The sequence below is a fragment of the Macrosteles quadrilineatus genome, unplaced genomic scaffold (assembly GCF_028750875.1).
Source record: "Macrosteles quadrilineatus isolate MER2022 unplaced genomic scaffold, UCM_ALF_1.0 Scaffold_1__1_contigs__length_201487025, whole genome shotgun sequence".
NCBI lineage: Eukaryota > Metazoa > Arthropoda > Insecta > Hemiptera > Cicadellidae > Macrosteles > Macrosteles quadrilineatus.
The window spans coordinates 53,524,453-53,542,619 of NW_026542594.1; the positions used below are offsets into that span (position 1 = coordinate 53,524,453).

The window sequence follows — 18,167 nt, forward strand, 5'->3', positions numbered from 1 at the left end:
GAGAACATAGAGATTCCCCTTTTGTAGTAGGACAATTAGTGTGGTGCAAAGATTTTCCACAAAGTAGAGGAAAGGACAAAGTAGCTGCCAAACTCAGTTATAGGTGGAAGGGACCGTTTAGGATTATACGTTTCTTATCCCCAGTTACCGCGGAACTGTGGGACATGAAAACAAACCGAGTTTACAGGAAAAGTCACGTCTCTCATTTGAAGTGTTACCATAAATCTAACAATGGTTAGGTACAAACAAGTGTTTACTATTTGGACTTATATGTAAGATAAGAAGCCTGATCAACTTCTTATTTTCATTATTTACCCGGCTCAGACAATTTCCGTTATGCAGGCATAACGAGACAAGAAAGTAGTACTACAAATGTGTAAATAAAAAATTATTTCATCGATGAAAAACTATAAAAGACCATGGCAGTAGATATTAGTATTTAGAATTTAAGTTTTCATAGGTTTCAATGAACCGGGGTTCATTGTTTTGGAGGAGGGAGTATGTGCCGGAAATTCACCAGAAATTTTTGAATTTTTTCCGTCACCAGTTTTTTGGGGTCATAAGAGAACTTAATCAATGATGAGAGTTTTCTCTAAAACATTCTTATAGTGCGAGAACACCGAGTTTCTGAGATTTTATTTTGCGTGTGTGGTAGAACTGGGAGCGTCGGCAATGACAACCCAAAAATTGACAACGTTATAGGAAATCAAGTGGAAGTTTATTTGTTTGAGATATTTAATATTACTTTGTTTTAGAATTTAAGGCGTATTGGAAATCATGTTGGTGGACGATATTAATTTTGTGTTACTTTTTCCAGTCGTTTGACTATGTTTAAATCCGTTACTATTGTTTAAGTTTCGGTTTTGGTTTCAGTCGTTAGTTGAGTCGGCGTCCCGTTTTCTTTTTCTCTTGCCTCGCCATCTTGCAGAGATGTACCATGTAGTTTTTCTCACTCTAGAACTTTTACCAAAGTCTTTTGAATTTTCTTTACTTAAATATGTTTGAGTGATATCATTTTAAATTTCATGTTTGACTGACTCACCCACAACCCCATTATAATGGTAAGTTGAATTTGTATTAACTACTAATTAAGATCTCAAAACTGACTCAGAGAAAAATGTTGATTAGTTCGTTTCGCCGGTAGGAAGTTTCATACCTGTTAAAATGTTACACATTTTTTTAAGATTCAAAAGTTCTGTTAATCTCATTTTAATCCCTGACTTGTAAAATTTCTTTTCCTTTGTTTAATGAGTATAAAATAAACTGTATCATACCCACTAGCCTAGGCCTACACTTGAATTATTTGGCAGGTATATTTTTGAAAGAAATCTCTGTATTGGTATCTAGTAACGATTAATTATTGTTTATTGCATTGCTGTAACTTTGTCAGACATCCAGGAGGCTCTGTGTTTAAGATAAATTTAATTTCTGGTCTTTTAGTTAGCTGGAAGGATAGGACTAAAGATTGCAGGCTAGGCCTACCAGATCCAATGACTGGTTAACGGCACATGTGGCGATTTGGTTTTGCAGATAAAGGAAAAACACTGTTATTGTTTCACACAGGCATAAATATTTTGGTTTCTATAAATTTTGTAAATTAAATTTTAATAAAATAGTGAGTTATACTACTTAGGCCTATTATGGCAACACTAAATAAAAAAGGAAACTTATCTTTGTCAAATCAGATTTGGTTTTAGTAGGTTTTATTTCCAATTGTATGTAGCTATTTTCTTTAAATATCAAAATGTTCTAACATGTAATGTGAACTAAATGAATCTCAAATTTTGAGTGTTAAAGATGTAACGAATTTCACTTTCATTTAAAACTTAGACCTATTGTATACAGATTACTATGTATGAAGTTTTTCGTAACAGGGGTTCGACTTCCTGGGACGAACACGCTGAGGTCATCGTAGAACTAACTTGAAGCCGCTGGCCTACTAGCCTAGACACCTGGGTATGGGAAAGCAACACCACTTAGAGGAACCTCTTGTCTACCCTGTGTTTGGAGGCGAGGACCCTTTTTGAGTCTGTCGGACCTGGAGTTTTTCAACGTTAGAGTACATCCATGGGCAACTACCTACTTCTGTCCACCTCGCCAACACACCTCAAAATTGCTCGATACTCAGGTGACTTCTAAACTTTTTGGAAATTATTTTGCTTCAGCGGATGGACTGATCTACAACTTTCAAAGTGAAATCTAAATTAGGCCTAGGCCTATTTGAACTTAGTGGGTGCACCCACGGACTCAAATTAACTTCATGTATACAACTTTATAAATTTTGGTTATTATTTCTGGCCTAACTTTAACTTGGTGATTTCCAGCGAATTTTTGGTAGAGATTCTTGTAACGTTAAACTGTTTTATCTGTTCTGAATTTTAGCTTTAACTTTAACTCATTTTATATTGAATTTTATTCTGTAAACCCATACTGGGAAGAATTAAAAGATGTTTTGATTAAATTTCACTTAACTTTAACTTTTATAAATTTTTGGCCAAGCTTCAATAGGTTACAGCACAGACTTGGTGTCCCAGGAATTACTGTTTAGATTTATAGTTAGTTTCTTTATTGCAGGTTGTAATTTTATTTAAGTATTTGTATCTTTTAAGAGTTTTGGGCCCAAAATCTCGTCTTGTGTTAAGGATGGCGAAACAAAGGTTTTAGTTGATAAGTAATTCACATTTTGACTTTGCAGGTGTTAATTATTTAGGAATTTGTCTACGCTTTTATCATACTTGTAGTAAATTTGTCATTTATGGTTTGAACCAGTTTGTAAAAGGGTATTTGTTTTTCTTTTAATAAATCAGGGTGAGTCAGTTACGATGTGTTATCATTTCCCGGTCCTGCTGACCTGTTTGAGATTGTCCCACCCTTCAGGTGGTACAATTGGTATCGGTACCAAGACTCGATTGTCAAAAGAAAAGTCGATTCCGATGATACCGACATCCAACAGGGATAAATATTTTATTTTTACATTTATTTACTGTATAGCTACAGTATTAGTTTTGTCATCACGGTTAACAATTTTCATAGCCAACTTAGAAACTATCTAGTTCAAAACAGCGACGGTACCGGTGACATTGTTTAGCTTCAGCATTGCACAACACAATCTACGAATCTACATTTCAAGATGTCAGACTCAACTCAAGAGACAACCGGCGCGCGAATGTCCTGCCAACACAAAATTAATTATACTAAACAATGTCTGTATCAATAAGTCAGACATTTAGATGTATTATTTTTATTTTTAGTACAAAATAAATAACCTAAACACGTCGAAATTTTCAGTTTAATAATCCCTGCATTATACGCATCATTAGAAAAATTATATTCAACCATTAAACTTTAACATCGTCATATGGTTAGGCTTGCTTCATATTGCGCCAAAAAGTAGATCCATATTTTGATCTGTACTATCTACCTGATTAAAGAGTTTAGTGAAGTTTTAAGTGCTACTATAACATAATGTATTTATTGAAAAATATTATAAGCCTTAGTCCGTGTCGATTTTGTAATGTTAAAACGATTGATGAATGTTGACAATAAAAGTATGTAACAACAGTTCTCATTGGTCAGGAGGCGTCAGTGCACTACCATGTCAGCCAATCGACTGTCGTGTTTCAATGGAGCAAATGACGATTGCTTTGACATCGTTTAATGTTTTATTGTGGGTGGAAAGGGTATCGATAAATATCGTGATTCGAGATCCGATATGTAGGACGTGTTTGTTTATAAATAATGAGTATTTAAGTATAAAAAACTAGGTTACAGACAGGTTCGAAACTTCGATTGTTCCGATCCATTGTTGACACCCCTACACGGAGGTTATAGTGACGTCGTGCCACAGAAAACGTACTGTGCATAAGGGCCAGGCAGGCCGGTTCACAGTGAATCCACTCTGCCGAACCTTGTTCTTGGTATAATCGGGAACATAGTCAAACACTTTTGTCACTAAATAAAACTATGAAATGTTTGTTAAAAGCACTCTTTTGGAGATTTTAGTCCCAAAACATAATCTTTATTGTAGGCTAAAAGTAAAACCTATCTAGTGCCATACTTTTCTCCACAGACGTCGACATAGGCTATTATGCAATGTCTTTAAAAAATACCAGGGTTTCAGTCAAAATACTTTTGTAAACATTGACAATGTGCTGTTTTAGCACAGTTCATTCCTTGACCACGATCGTTTTTACTCACTAGAGAAAAGACTCTCCTTACAAAATGTATTTGTAGGCCAAGATGTTTGTAATTTTTTTAATGTAAGCTTATAACTGCAATTGCTTTTAAAAAGAAATACAAAAACTGACAAATGACTTAGATTAATACTTAAAAAGTTAAGCCTATTTATAAATTAAAGGAAACTTTATTATATCTCATCATAGTCAAATTCAAACATTTACAGTATTTCAAAATAATTAACACTCTTATGTAATGGAAATCTGCAAGCGACTGAGGCCGAGGGTGAGGGAGGGCATGTGAACCAGGCTTTAGAACAAGGGCAAATTCTGCCAAACTTTCTCTTTTCCTCCCCCATGTCCCGTTAGACAGTGGGTGGGGCTTCACACAATAAACAGTTCATTCATTCACAGTAGAGAGTTTTTGTGGCAGTGACGTATGTCTCTTGTCTGCACTTCAAGTTCACACATCTGGACTTCTTTAAAACAGTTATAAGTGATAATCTTTATTAAAAATAAGTGAAAAACTGTTGACATTTTCAATGAAAAAAAGTTGAGAAATAAAAGTGTTAAATAGTAGTTTACGCAACGATTGCGTAAAGACTATTAACAACGCGAGTTGCGTACACTACTTTACCTACGACCGTTTTTTAATTACTATCAATCTGGATTTAATTACGAACAATCACTACTGATAACTTTTTAGAGAGGTTATGTTTTCGTGTAGGCCTATTGTCATTGCCACTGAAAGTGATGCAACGACTTGTTGTATAATCAGCTGATTTCCTGTAATTACGTGTTTGTTAAACTTCGTTAAATATTACATTGCTAGCAGCATTCTTACCATAAATAATATTGTATCAGGTACAATTCGTCAAATATTTCATTTATTTTTGGACTTCCACCAACTTAATTAAGAATACGCGAGTATCAACATGAACGAGTCGGATCAACAATTAAATTGGTCAACTGATCAGCTGATCAGCTGATTAGTTGACGTTCGAAGCATTACAATTTTAATTCTTTTCTCTCAATACTTGAACCTCATTGGTCCGTTACCTGTGTGGATATGAGAAAAACTATGCTGATATGAAATGAAACTATGCTGATATGAAAGTAAACAGCTGTAAAGTGAAACTTTTCAATTCTAAGAACTGGACTGAAATAGCTACCTTAAAAAACGGTCGTAGGTAAAATTTGGTTTAATTAGTTATTCTGTATTTCAAAAATATCCTCATTTATGATTATGTTTTCAGCTAGACTTGGTGACTTTTTCATAGTTAAACAAATTTTGAAGATATATAATTAGTGAGAAAATGTCATTATATAGGAAGTTAGTTTTTACTCACTTGGGGGAAAAAACTTACCTTACAAAGAGTATTTGTAGACCAAGATGTAGGTCCTAATTATGTTTAATTACGACTAGGTACGTAATTAAAAAAAAAAAATATAAACTAATGAGTTAACTAAGACAATTTCATGGAATTTCAAATAAATACAAACACTGAGAAATGACTTAGATAAATACTTATAAGCCTATTTATAAATTAGAGGAAACTTTATTAGATCTCATGCTTTAGTCAAATTCAAACATTTACAGTAGGCCTATTTTAAAATAAACACTTAGTTCCATATTTTTGCAATTTTTTTTGCAATTAATAATAAACCTTTAACACCAAAATATAAGTTTGATACACATACATATTGTGTTTTTTATATGGTATAAAAGTTTTTAACCAGGTCTATTTTTGGTAAATTGAGAAATGCTTTGTTCGTAAAAATGAAGATGGAATATATGTAAAATAAAATTGTTGATTTTCTCGTGAACTACTCGACTCGACTCGATACTCGAGTATTAGGGCTAATTACTCGACTCGACTCAAAAAAACACTACTCGCCCGTCCCTACTGCACGCACAAAAGGTTTTTTTTAGTTATGGTCGGATATCGGACTACCGGATCCGCTGGATCTGAGCTAGAACCGACGCCCGATCGGATCCACAAAAAATCGGATCTTGGGCTGGATCCGGTTTTACATAAGATTTTTTTTTATACTATTAACACAAAACGGGCGAGTATTCGAGATTTCGAGTTCGAGTAGAGTACGGCCTTGAAACTCGAGCTTATCTTTGAACTCGCCAGTTTGGTTTGAAATTGTAAAAAATCAATATTTGTTGAAATGTAACTTGTGTTTACAGAAAATGATGGATAATTTGTATTACTGTAGATTCTACAGTAATACAAATATAGAAATAAGCAAGAGGTAGTCGTCCTAACCTATTTTTATACCTGTCACGTTTCACGACAGAAAAGGGCAACTCAAAGCAGTCGCCGGCGACTGACTGGCAATGGTATACTGACTTGACACAGAATAGAATGACATGATCGGTAGTGATTTTGTTTTAAAGTAGGCCTACTGTTTTACAATAGAAAATTCCACTACTGAACTTAGTGAAGCAGTGAAAGTGATCCCATGTGTTCAACAATGAATGATGTGAACATTGAGATTGAGAGAGAAGGAAGCCATTGAGAAGTTGAAATTGTTAGAAGAAGGATTCAAAATTTTACCTAAATCAAATTCATTCATCAAGAAGTTTCAGTGGTTTCAAGTTATATCATAGTAACCTAAACCTCAAGAGGACTCAACTCCATCATTATCTTCAAAATTAAGTATAACCTTTTCTTTAAACTCTTTTAAATTTTGTGCAAATTGGACTTACCTTTTGGACAACACCAAAATTAGATTTTTCATTGTTGGGATTGTGTAAGTTTAACACCTTAATTAGGCCTATATTTGGACACTATCAAATTTATTCATTCTTAGCATTCAAGCAAGCACGACACCCTACCCTGAGATATATCACATCTAAATTATTTCAACCTTCAAGTTATTATTCAAATTTATCTTTTATTTCAATTTAATTTCTACCCCACACACCATTGTCAATTCTTTCATTGTAACGTCAAGCCTTTTCTCATTGCATGTTAATTGTTCATTTGTTTAAATAAAACACCTTTTGTAATTCATATCTTTGTTAACTTATTAACTTTAAACATTTATAGAATAGGCCTAACCTAAAATGGATATTATAAGGTGAGTTTACAAATTGGCGCACCAAATGTTGGCTTGAATAGCTCATTAACTTTATTGCAATTCTCACCATAACTAGCCTATAAGTTTGTTATATTTACGAGTTTGCATTGTTAATTCGTCCCGTAATTGCCCCTGTTTCCCAAAATAATCAACACAACAACATCGCATATTTAATAACCACGCATGACCTAACACATTTTTTTTTTCTTTTTTTTTCTTTAATTTGAAGACTTTATTTATTTATTTATTTATTTATTTGAAACAAATCAACCACACATTTTTACATATCATTTTACACCATGCTGCAAAAGCCTGACATGGCTTGTCTGCAGCTCAAATTTACAGTAAAATTTTACAGTAAAATGTCGGAAAATAAATATAATTTACGGCCTAAACGAAACTACCCGTCTCTGGATAGATTGTCGAGTTCTTCAAGCGACGACGCCGACGATGACATAAATGACAGAACACACGGCAGCCATTTTGAGCAACGAGCAGAACAACAACAAACCCGAGAAGAAGCCTCAAGTTTCAACGACTACCAACCGTTCACCGGATCCATTGACCAATCAGACAGCGTTGATCATTCAACTTTAACCGGCTTTGTTCCGCCACCTGAACTGCCTCCAGCCGAAACGCCACCGACCAAAAACACAATTGTGAAATAAAAAAAAGGAAATGAAAATCCTTTATTTCAACAGGCAAAGTTAGGGCCACATGGCCCTTTCTTACACTTAACCTGCAAAATTGTGCCGTCGTTCCGAATGCAGCCAGGCTTAAACGACATTCCCCGAACCTCGTCAAATGTGATAGACGATATTGCAGACAGCCGTCGAACAGCTGATATAATTCAAACACAGTCTCAGTCCGTTCATAATGTGAATCACGAGCTCCTTACACATTCCAACACTTCAACTGATGAATTAAACTTCACAAATCCTCCAGTACAGACACCCACAATCGATATGAACATGTTAGTTAACCTTATGACCAACTTGAGTAATAAGTTTGAACAAACCAGTGCTGAACTAAAGTCAGAAATCCGTGAAACTAAATCAGAAATCCAAGAAATAACAAAACTGCAGATTAATCAAACTGAAGCTAAACTAATTCAAACATTTAACAATAAAATAAACGAAACCTACCAAGAAATCCAAACTTGTAGAAACGCATTTGAATCACAAATACGTGAAACTAAAGAAAGTCAAATTGAAATAAAGTCAGAAATAAATGCCATAAAATTAACACAAAGTATTTTAACTGAAGAAACAGCTAAACTAAATGATCGGCTAATGTTAAAAATTGAAGACTCTCAAAATCAGTTGAAGCAATTTGTTGTTCACAGCATATCAAAACAACAATCTGATTCCGAATTAGAGCATAACAAATTCCAAGAACAAATAATCTCAACAGTAAAATCACAGTTAGAAGAACATAACATAAATCCAATTTTGAGCAGAAAATAGAAGAAATCACAGTTAAAACACAACTTGACAATGAGTGTAACTCAAACATAAATTTAACTGCCCTACAAAATGAAGTATTGCCTAAAATTACCCTACAAACTAGACTAATTGAAACACAACAGCTCGAAATTCAAACTCTCAACCAAAATTTAATCAAATGTGAGTCTGAAGTAAACAACTTAAAGCAAGCTAACCCAATAAATGGACAAGCAGGTGCGATTCAAGTAATCTGTAGCGGTAATGAGAACAATGATCGTCAACTGCCTAAATTTAATGGACGAAGCGGTAACCCAATGGAATATCTGCGCAAACTTAAGCGATATTACGAGAGAGGAATCGAAAGGAATATGAACTGCAATCAAACTGAGTACCTTAAAGACCAATTGGAAACATCATTTGAAGGACCCGCATCCCGATGGTTGCAATTAATCAGATCAGACATTCTTGATTGGGACCATTTTGCTAAGGAATTTGAGTGCAAATATTGGAGTCAAGCCGTCCAAAGAGGAATAAAAGCCAAGATTGAGTCTGAAAAATATTGAGCTAATGGAACCTTGAGCCGTACGGAATATTTAACCGAACATGTACTTTTATTGCAATCCATCTCCCCTATTTTAAGTGAAGAGGAGATCGTATCATTATTGGCAGAGCGATTCGATCCAATCATCCAGGACAGTGTTAATGTGCAAAATATCACCACAATAAGAGCCATGGAACGACTTCTACAGAAGGATGACATTCGAGACGGACCAAAGAAAGTTAAGAGCTACAACAACAGTCATCAGAACAGCAGACCGTCTAGCCCGAACATACAGAACCCGCAACGTTACCACGATAGATATACTAACCAACAAGCTTACGTGCCTAAGATGAACCGCCAGAATTTCCAACACAGCGATAACTATGCACAGAACAACTAACATCATAGGAATCAACAAAATTACCGATACAACAGAAACAATGGTAATGAGTCCCAACAGTACCAACGGGTGCACCGAGACTACAAACCATATCAACGTGACCACTACCCAGGCCGGAACTATGGCCAAAACTACAAATATAATCAGAATCACCCTACCAAGGAACACAACCAACTATGTGCAATGTATAGGCAAAATTCAAGCTCGCCTAATAACTCCACCCATGGATCCACAACTAAACAGCCACCATTCAAGTTCTCGTGTTTCACGATCTCCACAGAGGTCGGAAAACCACTCGGCGCTGTAGATTACGGCCGAGAAAGAATTATGTCAACTGATTCTTCATTGAATACAGCGCCAAAGTACGAAATCCTCGGTCAACCTAAGAATCATATACTCAACGATATACAGACAAATAATATATTATGTGATAAAAACTTTCTCTTAGAAGATGAGTCCGAAACTAATGTCAACAAAAATTACATTCAAATTAACTGCCCAGAAATTAACATAAAATTAAATAACATCAACACAAATGCCTTAATTGATTCAGGTTCGTCAGTTACATGTATAGCCGAATCATGGTTTCAAGAAAACAGAATAAACCTACAACCATTTGAAGAACTCCCTGTAAATAATACCGTTATAAAAACTGCTGTAGGAGAAAAGAGTAAGCGTGTTTCCCGAACAATATATGTCCCAACTACAATTAATAAACATACCGTGCTGCCTGAATATTTGATAGTGCCAAACTTAATAAAACCAGTCATCCTTGGAGTCGATGTACTATCCGCCCTTAAAATGGATTTGAATTTGAATACAAAGGAAATCAATATGCAAATCAATAATAATAATGTTACAGTGAAGTTTAATTTGTGTCATCATGAAGGACAAATATGTCAAATAATAGTTAATAATAATAGCCATAGGCCAAATAATAATATAAATGATAATTTTCAAAATATGATGTACGATGAGTACCATAATAATATAATATATATGAGTATGATAGCACAACACACAACTTCAGTGATCAAAAAAGTAATCCACTAAAGGACAGCACATTGACATTTGAGGAGATTAGTACATCATTAGCACCAAACATATGTATTACTTCGGAAGAACATATAATTTTAAGTCAACTATTAAATAAATGCAAACACATCTCTAAAGAATGAAGATATCTTATTCAGACCTTATCACATATCTGCTTCAAAATGATCATGGAAGAGGAGATGGCAAATGGTGAAGAAGATCTCAGCGACATAAACTCTCAAAATATTGTGTAAAATAAAATCCTTATGAGGTTGTTTGTACATTTTGTGACACTTTGTACTACACATTTTGTGAGAATGGATGCAGAAGGCGAAGAAGAGGCTGCTGCCATCGCTACTATATGGTACCATTGACTGTTGTGTTTATATAGTCAATGATGGTACCTAATGAATGTAATGGATGATCTCCCTAACAGAGAATTGTTGGTGCATCCCATCAACCAAAAAAGGACTTGAAACCATTCATTTCAGAACTAAGAGCAGATCCGGAAAAAATTCATAATTACTAATCGTTGGAAGTGCACTTACTGATTTTGACAGGGGCTGTCACTGCGCTGAACGTGGTGTCGATCCTCGCGCATGCGCACATCGTTTTGCCTCAAGCCTTTTGCCCGAAAGACGAAAATTGAAAAGGCAGAACAAAGTGCCGTACGGCGCTGTTTTGCCTTGCCTTGCCGTGCCCGATGATGTGTGCGGCACCCCCATTTGAAATAATAGAAATCTAGTCGCATAAGGCGCCTTAAGGCAAAACGTCGCGCTGTGCTGTGCCGTGCCGCATCAGGTGTGCGCCCGGTCTAAGCTGTTGATTTTGGAAGACAAGGAGGCGGGTAGGACATCTGAAACAGAAGAGAGGAGATATTAGATGAGTGGCAAATACGTTGGGAGCAGAGTGTTTTATGTTAATATTTTAAAGGTAAACTTTGGGATATATACCTAACATCAGAAAGAGACTAGAACAAGATTGGGAGATGGGCCATTATGAAATGCAGTTTGTCACAGCACATGGAAAATTTCAAGGCAAATTTCACTTGGTGGAAGAGGAAGTATGTAGATGTGGAGAAATAAAAACTAAGAGTCACGTATTTATGAACTGTTTACTTCAGGAGACAAACAGGTTTAAAAAACGCCTGTAATACTTAGCAATTGCTCGAATTCGAGCAACAGGTAAACTAGTTAAGTTAAAACTTCTTGGGCAGCTGATCAACTGATATGAATGTGGTTAGGCATACTGTTAAATAACATATTTTATATGTATGAAATTGTCTTCTTTCATTCTCATACGTGACTTCCGAGCGTACTCCTAGTGTTATTTAAAATGGGAATACACTATATCTCATATTTATGGAAATATTTTAGTAAAAATGTAATCAGACAAGTTGAAATTCGTTTAGTCTGCAGGTTTGCTGGGGCGGGGGTATTTTTATTTTAAAACACGTCTTAATGAAATTTACAAATAATTTTACTTTGTTTACATTTCTTCACATTTGAAGGTTGTTGTTGTGCTGATGGAATGTTTTAAATGAAATAACGATATTGACTTAATAATCAACAATTCAAGATTATATAGAAAACTTCTGCTTGGTTTTTATTTCAAAACATATATTGAAGATTTATTCCAAAATTGTTTGTACTTTTTTTACGAAAAAATTGTTGGAAGAGAAATTGAAGAACATCTAATCATCTACACTTTTCTCGCTAAAAGTTTTTATCTGACAAAAAAAATCCTCGCTCACTTACTTTTTCATGTTTACATTGAGCAACCTTTTTATACACCCCTTTATTAAAAATTACTCATCGGCACAAAGTGAATTGTATCTACACCGTATTAAACATCAGTTCACGCAGAATTTAAAGATATAAATTTCATCCTGTAAATATTTTTATTACAATTTAGACGAACGTGCGAAGCGACAGGGAACGCACCACTTCGAATAGTCTCGCGAACATCGGAACCTCTGTTCCAGCACGTGTGTGTGTAATGCGTGTGCGTGTGTTATCGTTTCCTGCACGGACTGTACCCATTGTCACTAGGAGTTATGAAACTCGGTGTTATAAACGCTTGGAGTTATGAAACTAGGGCTTGTGATCCTTGCAAATCTGTACGCTTGGAGTTATGAAATTTTGTATTTTAAAGTACTTGGTTTTATTTACCTTGGGGTTAAACCTTGGTATTATAACGCTTGGGGTTATGAAACTTGGACTTATGATATCTCTGCATTAATTTGTATCAGTTTACATGGAAATCTGTACGCTTGGGGTTATGACATTTTGTATTTAAAGTTACTTGGTTTTATTTCAACTTGGAGTTATGAACCTCATCCAAATGAGGGCCGCTTTCCCCAAATCAAGTTTAACTCTCATCGCGGTTTAAACTCTAGTTTAACCTCAGATTCACTTTCCCCAAAATAATTTCTCGGTTTAAACTAGGTTTGAATTTAACCCTCCGGGCGAGGCTGGTTTAACTGGCGATCTGTGGGTTAAACCAGGAGAGAAGAATAATAGCTTGATTTTGATTGGCTTTTGGCTGACTTGTTACGTTCGGCAGACGGCAATGGCAAATATCCTTGTTTGACGTTTGTTCAACATAACCTAAAATAACATGAACTGGAAATAAATTAAGATATAGCAAACCAGAACCTATGTAGATAATTCATAACTATTCCAAATTTAAAGATATAAGGCTACAGATATAATGGTTTTTAGGTTGTTAAATGCGTAGAGAAGTCCTGAATTATTATATTTTTGGTAGGTAGTATTGTAGTTGTGTACAATCGATAGGCTACCTTCAACCTTGTCCACAGCAACGCAACAGTGGTTGGAAAGTTTGCTCATAAGAAGCCTTTTGGTTTGATTTTATTTTAATACGATTCTTACATTACACAAAAGTAAATATTAGTTAACATTCGGGCCTAACCACTAGCCTATTGTCATGTGTGAATTAACAACTACTGTAGTGGGCCTAAAATTAAAATTGTTTTAAATTAAAATGCTGAGTAGCCTAGGCCTGCCATTACAAAGGATAGGCTCTAGGTTTTAATCCACAAACTTTAATTTTGCGTCCTTCCCAACATTTTATTTTCCATGATTGTAATTAATGCAGTTATTTGATGCATACAGTAGGCCATTGACCATGTACCAGCTTGGGAATTACTTTTGTAATTATTGTATCAGGCGTCATGTACAATAAAGCTTTGTCTATTGTCTATTGTCTACTGTTTAATTAAGTTTGATCTTAATTAAACACAAGAAATGAAATGCTTATAAATTAGCATCAGTAGCCTGCAAATAAAAATGTTTCTTTTTAATGTCAACAATTGGAGACGACACGAAACTTAATACAAATAACCAAAACACAAGAAAATTAATGACAGATATGTCATAGTGATGAGCTAAACAGCTAATATTTCAGACAAAATTGCATAACATTGTTGCTAGCAAATAAAAGCTAGGTTAAACTAAACTTCCAAGACAAAATAGTGGGGAAAGCCATCCTAAGTTTAACCCATCGATTAAAGTTAACCGAGATTAAGTTAAACTTGATTTGAGGAAAGCGGCCTTTGTTTTCCTAACTTTTATCATTTATATTTTCTTTGTGTGTGATTTTTAATAACACTTTTAAGTGTGGAGTTTAAGCAAACAAACATTTTGGTTGGTAAGTTAATATCCCTGTATGTAGCAACATACATACATACCAACTCATAAGCAAGTTCAATCAAATTCTTCTAGATCCAAGCTTTATCCTTTGATTTGGAGGGAGAAGAGGAAGACGAAGAAGAGGAAGAAGAAGTATCTTTAGCAAAAAAAATTAAGAAAAACCCTGACGTTGACACTAGTTTCCTCCCAGATAGAGAACGAGAGGAAGAAGAAAACCGTCTGAGAGAAGAGCTGAGACAGGTAACTCACTCAAAGCTAAAAAATAAGAATAAGAATTCTTTTTCCCTTTTTAAAGGTAAAAATATAACAATCTTCATTTAAACATTTTACAGTGCAATAGGGTTCATAATTTGCTACATAATATTATAATGTAATTTAATTTTAATTAATTTACACATTTAATTTATAATAGTGTAATGGGGCTCATCATTTGCTAAATTATAAATTGACACATAATATTAAATTGTAATTAAATTTAAATTATTTTCACATAAAAGATTAACAAAGATAATTAAATTTAATAAGTCAAAACAAGCTGGCATAGTTTAAAAACTGCTAATGATAGTTACGTAATCAAACCCTAGGTAACAAATGTAGGTAAATTACAATAAATAAAAAGTAGAAACAAGACGAGTATATCCTATTTAAAAACATGACTAGACATCAATCTAGACATGACTAGATGATAAAAAATAGTTTTTGAAACAAACTAACAAAAGGTAAATAAAACAAGACTAGACCAAAATGGTTAAAATCAGAAACAAGTTAACTTAACAAAAATGACTTAGACTGGCAGTAAAAACTAAAACAATTTGGGGTCTTTGCATCTTTGCATTGGATTTTAAAACATGAGGTTTGAAATATCGGTTTTAAAAACTCATCTAGGCCGAGTTATAAAAAGGGTGGCTAGTTAACAATCTGTACAAAGTAGTTTTAAAGACATTATAATCAACGTGGTAAGAGGTAGAATTTAGTTTTTTTGAAAAGTTTTATGCTTGTGAATTGAAAAGAATTTTTCACCTTACTTAGTCTACAAAAGGTACTTAGTACAAAAGGAATATGTATCAAGTAGCTTCTAGTGTTGTATGAGTGAACATTTTCATTTAAAATAAAATTACTGAATTTCCTTTTTGCAAACAACAAACATAGAAAGATATACATATTTAAGACAATCATTATCTAATATATAAAAGGCAAAGCCCTCACTGACTCACTGACTGACTGACTCACTCACTCATCACTCATCACTAATTCTCCCACTTCCCATTTACCTAGGAGGCTGAAATTCGGTACACTGATTCTTTGGGCATTAAATAGGAAAACTAAGTAGTTTTTATTCTGATCGAACTCTCGGACTCCGCCCCAGTGGCTCTGGAGTTTCCCATGTTAACCTTATGATTCTTCATATTTAAAAGGAATTAATGAATCTTAACAGCTGTTTCAATTAAACAAGTTGGGTCTGTTCTATGATGTTCAATAGCTTTAAAGTTACTAGGATTACCAACAGGGTGCAGCACTGTATATATTTTTTTTAATTTATAACAACAGCTAATCTGCAAACAAAAGGTGAGTGATCTTAGCGAACGAACTTCAACCAGGACGTGATTGAGGCATGCAAATACGAATATGAAGTTAAACGGGGCAAAGCCCACGGGTACAGCTAGTCTATATATAAAGCCCAAAGTACCCATGAATTTTTTAGAAAACTACAAGTTACACCTCTATAAACCATATACTTAAAATTAGGGATGGACGAGATTGGATTTTTAGTTCGAGACGAGATCGAGACGGGATTTCCCTTCTCATACACAACGGGAAATGCACGTTCAAAATTTTTACCTGATTTTGTAACATTGTTAGATGACTGTTTAAATACAAAAATAATGATAATAGGCAAGAATATTTGCAATCTTTTATTAAAAAACATCAGCATAAAATTTTTTTTTATTAATCACGCTTAACTTTTTAAAAATGCCTACGATTAGGAAACATAGTGATATCAGTTAGTTCAACTTATCCTAAAATAAAATAAATCATAAAATAAAAGCAATATTAGTTTTTATAAAATAGTTACTTGTTTTGACTTTTTATAGTAATAAAACATTCCTCACACTGCTTACACTTAACAAAACTTCTCAAATGTTATTAAAGTAATATTATTAAAATAATTAAAGTAATACAGTAGAGTCCCGCAAACTCGGCGTAATGTGGACTGGAAGGGTGCCGAGTTTGTGAAATGCCGGGTTATCAGGAATTACGGTTAAAAATAAGAACAATAAAATCTTTAAGCTTTTTAACCGCCTTTTTTATTTATATTTATATTACAAGTTAGTATTAAGTCATCAGATATAGTACAACAAATCCTTGGTATGAGTTACTAATGATTTGACTTGAGCTGGCTTGAGTCCATGTTTAACTCGGACTCAAAAAATCACTAATTTTCTGAGCCAGGTGATGGCCGAGTTATCCAGACTGCCGGGTTATCGAGTGCCGAGTTTGCGGGACTCTACTGTATTTACATTTAAAGAATTAATTAAATAAGAACGCCTTCGCAAAGGAAACGCAACTACAAAACGCTCCTGTATTGCGGGTATTGCATTGACTTTCTGCAGGCGTTTTTAATTTTTTTTTTTTTTCGTCTTGATAAAAATCTCGGCCAAAAAGAAATCTCGTCTCGTGTAACGAGATTTAAAATGTCCCGAAAATTTCCCGAAATTTCGAGACTTGACCATCCCTACTTAAAATGTTCGCCATGACGAGAAACCTTGCGCAAAACTATCCATTATTTCATAAACTGCCCTTTAAGGTTGTAATTCCTTTCTAAAGGGAACTTTCCATATGCCTAATGTTAAAATACCTCAGCTGTTCTTATTTGTTTGTAGGGTACTGTATTTATTCTGTTTTGTTTATTTGAGCTTAACTTAACCAATCTAACGGGGTGAAGCCCGTGGGTAACCGCTATTTTTAATATCAACAAAAAGAGGCCTAAAGTAAGCTAGATAGGGTGAATTATTGACAATTCTGACAGCTCTCTTCTGCAAAATCAGAACTTAATAGACATTACTGCTATTACCCCAGATTAGAAGGCCATAGGTCTGGAATAGAGCAAAGTATACCATTCTAAGATAACAAATTTAAACACAATCTTTAAATTTTCTCAAGGGTTTGATTATCCTACTGATTTTTTTGCAGACATTACTGATTTTTTTATTCCAATCAGTTTTTTCCTAAATTTAGTAACAATAAATTTGAGTTATACCATTCATTAGCTTCGTCAATAATTTTACTTTATTTAAAACTAGCAGTTAACCGGCGTGCGTTGCTGCGCTAAGAACTATTATTTTGGATGGATAATAAAAATGTATACCAAAAACAAAAATAGAATTCACTTAACTGCCAGTGGATAAATAATGTTTTTTGTTTTTCATTAGGTGTGTATATATATATGTTTTTAGGTGTACCTATCACCAAGTGAGCACGCTACATACAGCTGTCCATGTTTTTTTTTCAAACGCTTACTACGCAATGAAAATGATCCAGAAGCGTAATAATTTTGACACAGTTGGAAAGAGGAGATTCTGAACTTTTATTTTCATGTATAAACGAACCTCGTTTCACTAACAGAGCAATATAATTGCTACAGTAGAACCTCTTTAATCCGAACCCCTGTAATCCGAACGTCCACTAATCCGAACGCCTCATTGCTGTACTCTATACACAGAACAGTAGTTATTTATTGTATACTGTATCTATTGATATACACACCATAATTATTTCAATTATAATGTACAATACTGTTTATTC

General features: G+C 34.3%; 1 protein-coding gene across 2 annotated transcripts in view; it reads left to right on the plus strand.

Moving 5' to 3' along the window:
* LOC128983095 (protein FAM50 homolog) overlaps positions 1 to 18,167 on the plus strand; it is a 90,907-nt gene that overhangs the window by 24,335 nt on the left and 48,405 nt on the right. For both annotated transcript variants that reach the window (XM_054402255.1, XM_054402254.1), the window contains exon 4: positions 14,436 to 14,603. In XM_054402255.1, the coding sequence (XP_054258230.1) occupies positions 14,436 to 14,603 (168 nt within the window). The remainder of the gene's footprint in view (positions 1 to 14,435; positions 14,604 to 18,167) is intronic.